Consider the following 12,549-nt stretch of genomic DNA (forward strand, 5'->3'; position numbering starts at 1 on the left):
TTACTTAAGTGACTTTTATTGTTTCTATAATTTATTATTATTGTTTCTATAATTTTCAGATGTTAAACTTCTAACATCTGAAAATTATAGAAACAATAATAATTCATCAGTTAGTACCAGTAGTCATGTAATTTTCACATCAGTTGAACGTACGTTAATAATAATAAAGTCATTACAAATTCAAAACAAAAGTCACTTAAGTAAAGAACAAGTAAAAATTATAAAATAACCTTTTTGGCAACCGAAGCCAACCTGTAGTTTGGAAGAGGACATCCTCTTACGAATGAAGGTCACTGCGCTTACGGACCTTACACAAGTACGAATGAAAAGACCTCGGCGAACGCGCAACTGCCTGTAAATGACGACAAAAAACGAGCCCAATTTGGCTGTATCTTTATTACATAACACCATGACGACACAACAAACTTCACACACACGCGCAACTGCGTGCACATATTCATAAACACGAGCGTCTTTACATAAGTAAAAATAGGAAACACACTCATACAGAGTTCTTGAAACACTGAATAACACATCACAACGCTTAAAAACTCCTGGTCTTGAATAATTAAAGTTTCGCAAATAATACTAAGACAGTTAAGACCCTTTCCTTATATTTACATGTGTATGGTCTCTTTGAATATAGTTACATGTAAGTCCTGTGGAAATAACTATAGAGACCAGAGTTGGTAAAGTACATACACGTATCAAGTCATGTGACAACAGATCACTTCCTTTGGTTATCAATCATAACAGAGTATGGTTCCTTACCGATATATACAGATATATAAACTATATCGTTAAACTATTTCATGCTATCTGTTTATGTGCGTACCTGTATTGTGCTAAGTATTTTTACCATTAATAGAACACATTCATTTTACTTAAAATTGATAAATTAATTTTCAAATCTAGACAACAGTCGTTGGCTCATAAGCCAAACAGCAAAATGAGATTAATATAGCTTTGTACCATTCCAGGCCTTTGAAGTGATATTTTACTTTAAAAATTATATATTTTTAAAAATATTTTTAAAATGTTTTACAAATTTCCACCACCACTGCCTTCACAACATGCTTTTATTTGCAACAGTGGTTTGAATAAACAGAAGTTTCATGAATAATAATTTAATGCTTATGAGTATTTCTTTTCTGGAGCATATCCCAGAAAAACCTCCAAGCTCCTAAGATAATGAATGGTAAATTGATGAAAAACCCTGACAATGCAGCAATAAAATGCTACTGTCAATAAATATGTGATACACGATAAGTAACAATGCTGGTTTATTGTCATTTTGTAACACACACTTTATAAGCATCCTTAAAAATTTGCACTCAATAAAGTTTTAAAAATCTAAATTCTCTCTTCCTGGCAACTTACCAATGGCACTGATTTTGTTTTAAACTAGTGTATACAAACCCGTCATCAACATAATACTTGGTAAAGTCTAAACTGGTATTTACTGCACAATATCACATTTTCTTTCTTTTCTATTCCATTTTTATCAACTTTAGTCCTTTTCTATCAGTTTTATTTCTCCATGCTTCAAAACAAAGACTTCTCCCTCCTCGAGCCCTTTCTGTTTTGCTGACTCAGCAAATTTTTCTGGTGGTTCAAATATAGGCTGCAATAAACAATACAATATATCTTATTATAAAATGTTAACTTAGTAAATCGACATATAGCAACAAAAGTAAACAATGGAAACCAAAAGAATCAACAAGGCAGCAAAGCTGTCAAATGTACAGACAAAAACAGAAAATATAAATGCAGAAAATGGGTCATTTTGTCAATTTTGATGCAATAATAAATAATGCCTATAATAGCACTGTCAATCAACACTGAATTTTAATCATGCACAACTGGTAACATGGTCAATAACAGGAGCAGATCCAGAGGTATTTTCTGACAGTATTCCAAATCATCTTTGTTGATCCATCCCCCATTTTTAATGGTTTTCCAACAGAAAAAACAGATACCCATCATTGTGAACTTTAAAATCTGACCGTCTTCTGAAAGACCCAGAAGACGGCCTCAATCCGCCCCTGCAATAAGATTACAGTTTCAGGACCATGAGAGTTCAAATTCACATAATGAAAATCCCAATATCCGAAAAAAGATAACAGTGCATAAAATAATATTACATAATGTTTAAAGACATAAAAACCAATGCAACTGCTTATGTGGAAATACAGAAAATGTGAAGAGCTTCAGGTGGATGGGAGCTGAAAATGCCAGTGTTTGAAAAATGATTAAAAAAAAAAAACACAACAAAAATATTCCAATAAAGCTGCTATTCAAACTTTTAATCTTGCTGTATTAACATGATATGAATAACCCCAATGTGTTTGAGGATAATACAGCATTAATGTTGGCGTTACACAATTTTTTGTTTCTTTTGTAAACTTATTTGCAATATTAAACAATATTTACCTGCATAATATTAATTATCACCAATTCCTAATTATGTGACACAGTTAAGAGAGCTTTACCTATGGGGCTTTACTGGGAAATCTCAACATGTGTTTTATGTAATCCTATTTAATGGGCACTTGGAAATTAATTAGGCAATTAATTTTATAGCTCTGAATTTAGCTTGTGACTACCCCAAAGGACAATTACCACCATCCATAAACAGTAGCCCCATTCTATAGAGCTGCATTGCTTCCAAAACAGAAAACAATCACACTGATTTTCCAACACAAACTGCACTTCAGTGAAACTTTTCAGTAAGTTTGAGTATCATAAGCAACATGGTTTTTCCTTAATGGTCATTCCGGCAGCGATGTCCAAAATAATGTTATATCCAATATAACATAATGATCATCAATTTTTAATAATAAAATAAAAGTATCATGGATATTCAGAAAATGTGACATGGAAAGGTCTTCAAGGCCATGGAAGTTCAGAGTCACACCTTCAAAATGCCAAAATGTAAACGAGATGACTGTACTGAAATGATTTTCTTTCCACTTTCAACACTTTTTTTTACATATAACAAAATAATCAGTTTACTGTCATTTTTAAATGAACAACTAAAAAAATTGATGACATAGGAAAAATATCAATAGAACAATTTTAAATGTCCAATTTGCTCCATTCTGAGATTCTGAACATGGTGAATGATTGAATCTTACAAACTGTAAAGATAAGTTTATTTCCATTTTTTGACACTTTATAACACAATGCACAATAACAGGTTTACCATCATTTTTATATAATCAACTAACAATATTAAGATGTAGAAAATGTCAAAGGAACACCTTTACATATTTAATTAGTTCACAAATGCGATTGTTAACATGCCTAAGAATTTAAAAATCTGAATAAAAAACACTTATATACAAAAAAAGGCATAACTTCACCAAAACTGAACCGATCGAACTTATTTTTTAACTTCATCTGTATTTCAGTAAGACTGATCACCCCTGTGAATTTCAAGACAATTGGCCAATTGATTTTCCTTGAAATGTGTTATCGGTATTGCATATATGCTGAAAAAACAGCATAACTTCCATAAAATTGCTCCGATCACGCTGATTTTCGAACTTGATCTGCGTTTTATGAATATTCATCAGTTCTGTAAGTTTCAAACCAAAAGGTAAAACGGTTTTTCACTTATCGTGTTATCGGTGTTGCATATATGCTGAAAAAAATGAAAAAATAGCATAACTTTCATAAAAATGGCCCGATCATGCTGATTTTCGAACTTGACCTGCATAATATGAATATTCATCAGTTCTGTAAGTTTCAAGCCAAAAAGTAAAATGGTTTTTCACTTATTGTGTTATCGGTGTTATAAATATGCTGAAAAAAGGGAAAAAACAACATAACTTCCATCAAAATGGCCTGATCATGCTGATTTTCGAACTTGACCTGCATACAGTAATTCTCCAATCTATACGAACGCCGCAATAATTACGAACGACACGTTTTTTCTCTGAATCTGAATTTTTTGTCTCCGTTCTGTACGAACGATCGCTAAACTCACCTTGGGCACAATTTAAATTTTCCGAACGCAAGAAAGTGTGCCCGATTGAAACTCGCCCCATGATTCGTCAAAGCGAGTTTTCAGACCACCGTTCCAAACAAAGGAACTGCCACTTGACAGGAGAGATTGTTATCATGTATTTGTGCTGTTTTTGAATGAGACGATAGGAGGACTCAACCTGCCCGCCGGCAGCTACAGGCCAGTAGTTTTAAAACCCTATTGTTATTGAGAAATTATTGACAGCATCAGTACGCATAAATTACTTACTGTTTATTATCATTTCCTAACTTCTGCCGGCCGATAACTGGTTTCTAGTAAAATCTATAAACTTGAAACCCACGCACAACAGAAGAGTATGAGAAATCCATTGTCAATGATCGAGTTTTTCATTTGTTTTTGGTAGTCATCAGAAAATTAATTTTTTTAAGAGGAGTTCTGTCTTGTATTGTATTTATTTTTCTAATTTGAGTTGTGATAAAGTTAATGTACTTTTTTTTGTTTGTTTGTTTTTCCTTGTTAAAGACCTTGTCTCATGAACAACTATTAGGTAAACCTTACTGATATTAGTGATTGTGAAAAATAAAGGTGCCGTATGACCTTATACAAATTTGCCTGCAGTTTTCTGTATTTTTTCTAATTAAGTTTACATTGATTGCGTGCAAATTAATATGCTGTATAAGACTTTCATAAATAGACTTGAATTGAGCTAATGTTATTTTTTATATCAAGTATAATCTCTATTAACGTCAGTGATATCTACTGTGAGGAGTTTCGAGTATTTTGTTTTGGCGGGAGAAATTTATGTAGGCCTAATGGGGGGTGACATTATTAATATTGCAAATTTTCTATATGTGAAATCATATTAAAAGTAAACACGCAATAAATAAAATATGCAACTGGATACGAAAATATTCTCGTCTGTTTTTGACAGAAGTTGGGAAAAACGATGTTGTCCTGTCTTGGTAAAACACAACAGGGAAAAACGATGTTGTCTTGTCTTGGGAGAAATGTACCTCTTTAGTATGAAGAAATTGTTTTTTAACTTGAATTCCCGACTTTTGTTTAGTTTGTTTTAATTCATTGCAATATCCCAAGAATAATTTGTTTGTGCTTTTAGCTGATCACAGTGATTTAATCTGAAAGTAATGCTTACACTTAGCAATGTAGGTAAGTGGAGATAACTTCAGGTACAGCCGTATTCCATCCGTATTTCAATGGATACGAACGCGTGGCAATTTTTAGCAGACTGAATTTCAAGCCTTACGAACAAAATGATTATCTTCCAAAAATAATTAATTTAAATCGTTCGTATAGATTGGAGAATTACCGTATTATGAATATTCATCAGTTCTGTAAGTTTCAAGCCAAAAGGTAAAACGTTTTTTCACTTATCGTGTTATCGGTGAAAGTGCACGGCGACGACGACGGCGACGACGACAGACGCAGATGATGGCTATATGTACAGACACATCTGTGTCTGTACATAATAAAAATTAACAACTACACGTAAAAGTCGTAATTATCATCTTGAGAGACCTACTTAAGTCACTGTTCTGAATACAGCAACAAAATGGACACTATAACCCATAAGAGTAATTTTAATTTTAATTTTAGTTAAAACTAAAACACACTGGACAACTCTATGTGACAGTGTCTACCACCGCTGTGAGAGTCCTTGGGACCATTCCCAGACCCTATCATATTAACCTTGGATAGATCCATCTCCAAGGGGATTCTCACTAAACTGCTATCAAATTAAGCGGCTAAGATGTCTGTCACGTTTACTGAAGCTGCTAGGGGGTAATTTATTAGCGTTTACCAGCTTCAAAAGGCTTTCTAGACATCCACGCTACTTAAGCTGAAAGCAATTTAGCGAGAAACCCCTTGGAGATGGAGCGATCCTGTTAGATTGATCTAGGCATGGGAACCCAGTCTTAGTGTAGATCTGGTTACCTCAGTGGATCCCATGTTGTATGTTCCCCAGTGGATCCCCAGGGTATATCTGGCCTTCACATCACAGTGGATGTCCACAGCCTGCACCGGGTCCACGTGTTGGGGCGCCATGAACCACCTGAAATACACACACAGTACAGCACATTTTAAATCATCAACACTTTGTTTAATGTGTGACATAATACACAGGAAGGAGACTGCCATTTAGGGAAAGAAGTTGGAAAGTATGGCATGATGTCTGCCCAGCCCAGTGATATTATCTGGCTCCCAAAAAGTTGAAAATCTTCCCAAAGTGGAATTTATCTGATTCCTGAATACACTGTCATCCAACTATAGTATATATTATAGCTATATATATGTCAGATTGACAGAACACCTCAAGTGTCAGCATGAGATGTTATAAAGACATATATCACCTGAGTTTAGCACTGTATTATTGAAACATAAAACATTTATAGCTATAAAGAGAAACAATCTGATTATCTCATAAATTCTTCAACCACAAAGTTCAATTATATAAATGAAGTCAAACTATACAAACATAAGTGCTGTACCTAGGACAGTACGCCCCTATAGGAATGGCAGCCAAGTCAAAGGGTCCATGCTTCCTCCCTATCTGCTTGAATGCTTCACAGTATCCTGTGTCTCCAGCAAAGAAGAATCTGTTTGTTGATCCCAGAACACACCAGCTGCCCCAGAGCACCTGGAGACAACAACAACAGTAATAATAATAATAATAATAATAATAGATAAGTTCATCCTACCCCCCTCCTCCAGCCGACTCAACAGCTTCTGTACAGAACTAGCTGTACATGTACATGTATATATATACATGTAATATAGCTATACATACATAGTCAATAGGCACAGCCATTTCTCTGGCTATACCACTTTTTCCATCCAATGATGAATATTTGAAAAGAATTGATGTAATCACTCAGTCAGTTGACCTCTGGTAGAGCAAACATGGGAGGGCCAGTGAATAGTAGATAGGACAATGATCTTAAACTACAGTGTAGCAAACATGGGAGGGCCAGTGAATAGTAGACAGGACAATGATCTTAAACTACAGTGTAGTAAACATGGAGGGCCAGTGAATGGTAGACAGGACAATGATCTTAAACTACAGTGTACATGTAGTAAACATGGAGGGCCAGTGAATGGTAGACAGGACAATGATCTTAAACTACAGTGTAGTAAACATGGAGGGCCAGTGAATGGTAGACAGGACAGTGATCTTAAACTACAGTGTTGTAAACATGGGAGGGCCAGTGAATGGTAGACAGGACAATGATCTTAAACTACAGTGTAGTAAACATGGAGGGCCAGTGAATGGTAGACAGGACAATGATCTTAAACTACAGTGCTATAAACATGGAGGGCCAGTGAATGGTAGACAGGACAATGATCTTAAACTACAGTGTTGTAAACATGGAGGGCCAGTGAATGGTAGACAGGACAGTGATCTTAAACTGCAGTGTAGTAAACATGGAGGGCCAGTGAATGGTAGACAGGACAGTGATCTTTAACTGCAGTGTAGTAAACATGGAGGGCCAGTGAATGGTAGACAGGACAATGATCTTAAACTACAGTGTAGTAAACATGGAGGGCCAGTCAATGGTAGACAGGACAGTGATCTTAAACTACAGTGTTGTAAACATGGGAGGGCCAGTGAATGGTAGACAGGACAGTGATCTTAAACTACGGTGTTGTAAACATGGAGGGCCAGTGAATGGTAGACAGGACAGTGATCTTAAACTACAGTGTAGTAAACATGGAGGGCCAGTGAATGGTAGACAGGACAGTGATCTTAAACTACAGTGTTGTAAACATTGAGGGCCAGTGAATGGTAGACAGGACAATGATCTTAAACTACAGTGTAGTAAACATGGAGGGCCAGTGAATGGTAGACAGGACAGTGATCTTTAACTACAGTGTAGTAAACATGGAGGGCCAGTGAATGGTAGACAGGACAATGATCATAAACTACAGTGTTGTAAACATGGGAGGGCCAGTGAATGGTAGACAGGACAATGATCTTAAACTACAGTGTTGTAAACATGGAGGGCCAGTGAATGGTAGACAGGACAATGATCTTAAACTACAGTGTAGTAAACATGGAGGGTCAGTGAATGGTAGACAGGACAGTGATCTTAAACTGCAGTGTAGTAAACATGGAGGGCCAGTGAATGGTAGACAGGACAATGATCTTAAACTACAGTGTAGTAAACATGGAGGGCCAGTGAATGGTAGACAGGACAGTGATCTTAAACTACAGTGTTGTAAACATGGGAGGGCCAGTGAATGGTAGACAGGACAGTGATCTTAAACTACAGTGTTGTAAACATGGAGGGCCAGTGAATGGTAGACAGGACAGTGATCTTAAACTACAGTGTAGTAAACATGGAGGGCCAGTGAATGGTAGACAGGACAGTGATCTTAAACTACAGTGTTGTAAACATGGAGGGCCAGTGAATGGTAGACAGGACAATGATCTTAAACTACAGTGTTGTAAACATGGAGGGCCAGTGAATGGTAGACAGGACAATGATCTTTAACTACAGTGTAGTAAACATGGAGGGCCAGTGAATGGTAGACAGGACAATGATCTTAAACTGCAGTGTAGTAAACATGGAGGGCCAGTGAATGGTAGACAGGACAATGATCTTAAACTACAGTGTTGTAAACATGGGAGGGCCAGTGAATGGTAGACAGGACAATGATCTTAAACTACAGTGTTGTAAACATGGAGGGCCAGTGAATGGTAGACAGGACAATGATCTTAAACTACAGTGTAGTAAACATGGAGGGTCAGTGAATGGTAGACAGGACAGTGATCTTAAACTGCAGTGTAGTAAACATGGAGGGCCAGTGAATGGTAGACAGGACAATGATCTTAAACTACAGTGTAGTAAACATGGAGGGCCAGTGAATGGTAGACAGGACAGTGATCTTAAACTACAGTGTTGTAAACATGGGAGGGCCAGTGAATGGTAGACAGGACAATGATCTTAAACTACAGTATTGTAAACATGGAGGGCCAGTGAATGGTAGACAGGACAATGATCTTAAACTACAGTGTAGTAAACATCTGTTATAATTGACATATATATGGTACATAACACCAGTGTTGTAAACATCTGTTATAATTGACATATATATGGTACATAACACACAAATACATGTACAAGCATGCAACACACACACACACACACACCTTTTCCAGAGTAAATTTCCTAAAACAGATTTCAGTCATGCCACGGTGACAGCATGAATTATGCAGCAAAGTGATAGAGACAATGATATCTACATTGATGTGTACAACAGCATGAAACATGCCGACTAATATTACTTTGACACAGATAATTTACTGTGGCACTGATAAATAAGTCATATTACATAGAGTACTATTCTGATATTCTGCCAGTATACGCACTACATGTACAATTAATACACAGACTACATTTTGCATTTACATCACACTGCACTTTAAGAGTTGTGGGGCACTGGTCTCAAAATTAAATATTTTTTAAAGATCATTTATGTGTTTAAACTGATACTGACAACTTTTGACCCCCCCTCCCCTCCATCTCACCTTATCAGTGTCAAATGCCGTGCGCTTACACCAGTGTTGTGCAGGCGTAAAAACAAACTTCACATTGCTCTCCTCACTGTATGGCTCCTCTTGCCACCAGTCCATCTCAATTACTTCTGCACACCCAACATCTGTCATCCAGCTCTTCAATCCCAGAGGCACAAACCACTTCAGAGACGGCCCAAATCTCTCGTTTAACTTCTTAACAGAAGTCAGATCCAGGTGGTCATAATGGGTATGACTTATCACCACAGCGTTAATCTTTGGCAGTTCCTCGATGGAACATGGCGGAGGTCTGTAGCGCTTTGGTCCTATGAATTGTACTGGTGAACATCGGTCAGAGAAGATGGGGTCGGTAAGAATGGTCAGTCCATCCATCTGGACAAGGACAGTGGCATGACCTATCCATACAGTGCTGAGAGTGGTAGGAGATGGACCTTTGGACAAACACTCAAAGTCTGGCTTTATTACTGGCAGACGGGCCTCAATTTCCTGTTGAGAAAGAGATTTCTCTTATTTTTATCAGGTTTAATTTTTATTTCCTTCCTGACACTGTAGAATACAGTTATTATCAAGTATACATTTCATTTATTCCCGTTGGCTGACAGCCTGTCATGGTGATAGCTTTTGAGAAGTGAACACAGTATTAAAGCTAAATAGTCACTATGATGAGATGCATTAGAGGTGAAGTGAAAGTAAAAGTGGCCTATCCTTACAGCCAAATATGGTACCCATAAACTTTGTAAATTTTCTTGTCACTATATTAATATCTTTACCAGTGGTATGTTATTTACCAGAATGAATAGAAAAGTGAAAGCTCTGTGAGCTTCCTCATTAAATTGTGTATCTTTATGTAGGAACATATTTTACTTACCCTAGCTAAGGGAATAATGAGACGAATTATGACAAGAAAATGTCCACATTTCTTTACAACTTTCACTGCCTCTACGTCTGCTTACCTCTGTGGTTGGTAAAGAAGGTTTCTTCTCTTTGAAGACCATTTTCATCAGGCCCCCCAGTCCGGGGGCAGTCCAGGTAGCCCAAGGGTTGACAAACCTTCCATGTCTTTTCACTGAGGGCTGGCACCATGACTGCACTGCAAACATGAATTCATTGCAAACTCCAATATCTTCATAGAATCTTACAAAGTAAACCTTTTTTTTAAATATATTATATGATTTTTTTATTGAACACTGCATCAGAATATGATATTTTACATAGATATCATGTAGTAAATTTTGCCATTTTTAAAGACATATATTTGAAATAATTTAATTTCTTTCATTTTTTTAAAAAGAATGCACTTATAAAAGAAAACTCTCTCTCTCTCTCTCTCTCTCTCTCAGGGCAGCAGTTGCAGGTATTGTGGTAGGTGTGACTCAATGTTAGATTACAGTGTGTTAGGTTTGCACTGTATCATGTGTGACTTTTAGATCATAGTGTGTTAGGTGAGACACAATTCAGGTTTGCAGTGTGTTAGGTGTGACACAATCCAGGTTTGCAGTGTGTTAGGAGAGACGCAATCCAGGTTTGCAGTGTGTTAGGTGAGACACAATTCAGGTTTGCACTGTGTTAGGTGTGACACAATCCAGGTTTGCAGTGTGTTAGGAGAGACGCAATCCAGGTTTGCAGTGTGTTAGGAGAGACACAATCCAGGTTTGCAGTGTGTTAGGTGTGACACAATCCAGGTTTGCAGTGTGTTAGGTGAGACACAATCCAGGTTTGCAGTGTGTTAGGTGAGACACAATTCAGGTTTGCAGTGTGTTAGGTGAGACAGACATTCATCTGTAACATTTACCTGTGTCACCTCCTTCAGCCATCTCTGGTTGGGCAGCTTGCTTCAATAGGGTGTCCTGGATAAGTATCTGTCTGCAAATAATTGAAATAATCTTTATTTCCAGATAAACAATATTAATTATTTCTTTTAATATTATCTCAGTACGGCAAGTGTAAAAGCATGTGCCTGTCATTGATAACTTCACCTCTTTCACAATGAGTTCTCTGTAGAACTGCAGTATAATACAAGTTACCAAATCCTTTGTTTTGAACTGTAAACTAAAGGAATAAGACATGAAAGTTCAACTTACCCTGGGAAATACAAAAGCAGTGAGCCTGCCGCTAGTGCACAGATGTTACGTGCATAGATTCCTTTCACCATGAAGAGGAACTACAGTCCTGAATAAGAAGATGGTATAAACTGGGGATGACTACAGGCTTTTACAAATGGTTGGTGATATGCTGTACACACAGGGGCAGATCCAGGATTATTTGAACTGGGGTCCAGTTTTTTTAGGAATGACAGGTCTTGGATGCATGCAAAGCTGACCTTGGCCCCCTTGGTGTAGAGTTTGGATACACTTCAAGGCCCCGAAATATTTTGCTGTTTTGGAGAGCAAACAATGCCACTGGTACGGTTTAGAACTATGATTCAGCTTGTCAAAGAGGGGGATATTGGTGTGATTTATTTTTCAGAAACCGCCACAGCCACATGTAGTAAAATTTTTTCCTGCTTTGTGTATGGAGATTCTGCCTGTGTGTAAGTCCAAAACAACTCTGCTTTGAAAAATTTTGAACTATTTATCTTGTCATTAAAGTAAAGATACTGGTAATTCATTAGATGGGAATGATGATCGAGGCACTGCTTGATTTACAAAAGAATATAAACATTCCTCTGGACACAGATAAAGGAAAATAATACACCCAATGCAATATTTAAAATAAAAAATGTTATCACGTACGTGCATGAAGCTCTGCATGTGTGTGTGTGTGTGTGTGTGTGTGAGGGGGGGGGGGGGGTGGGGGAGGGTTCTCATTCCCCCAACCATGCACTCCGTTCGTACGGCTATGACTATGATATAAAATAAGTGTTTTCAATTGAAACTGTTCGTCTTTTCACTAACCTGCTTCTTTTCTTCCACACCGTGTCACGTATACCTAAACTTGCAAGTCATGTTGACCTGCTAGTATAAACAAATCAAGCGTTATGAATCACGGTCGAAAAAATAGGTGG

General features: G+C 37.1%; 1 protein-coding gene across 1 annotated transcript; it reads right to left on the reverse strand.

The window, feature by feature from the left end:
* Positions 1–377: 377 nt before the first annotated feature.
* LOC106172214 (N-acyl-phosphatidylethanolamine-hydrolyzing phospholipase D-like) lies at positions 378–12,549 on the reverse strand. Its single transcript, XM_013552841.2, has 8 exons — positions 12,440–12,549; positions 11,627–11,714; positions 11,338–11,408; positions 10,499–10,635; positions 9,540–10,031; positions 6,499–6,647; positions 5,945–6,062; positions 378–1,624 (listed from the first exon to the last, which is right to left on the reverse strand). The coding sequence occupies exons 2-8, from the start codon at positions 11,695–11,697 to the stop codon at positions 1,511–1,513; spliced, it is 1,152 nt and encodes a 383-aa protein (XP_013408295.2). The 5' UTR covers positions 11,698–11,714; positions 12,440–12,549; the 3' UTR covers positions 378–1,510.

The sequence above is a fragment of the Lingula anatina genome, chromosome 6, assembly GCF_051362555.1.
Source record: "Lingula anatina isolate TDL-2025a chromosome 6, LinAna3.0, whole genome shotgun sequence".
In the NCBI taxonomy this organism is placed as follows: Eukaryota; Metazoa; Brachiopoda; class Lingulata; order Lingulida; family Lingulidae; genus Lingula; species Lingula anatina.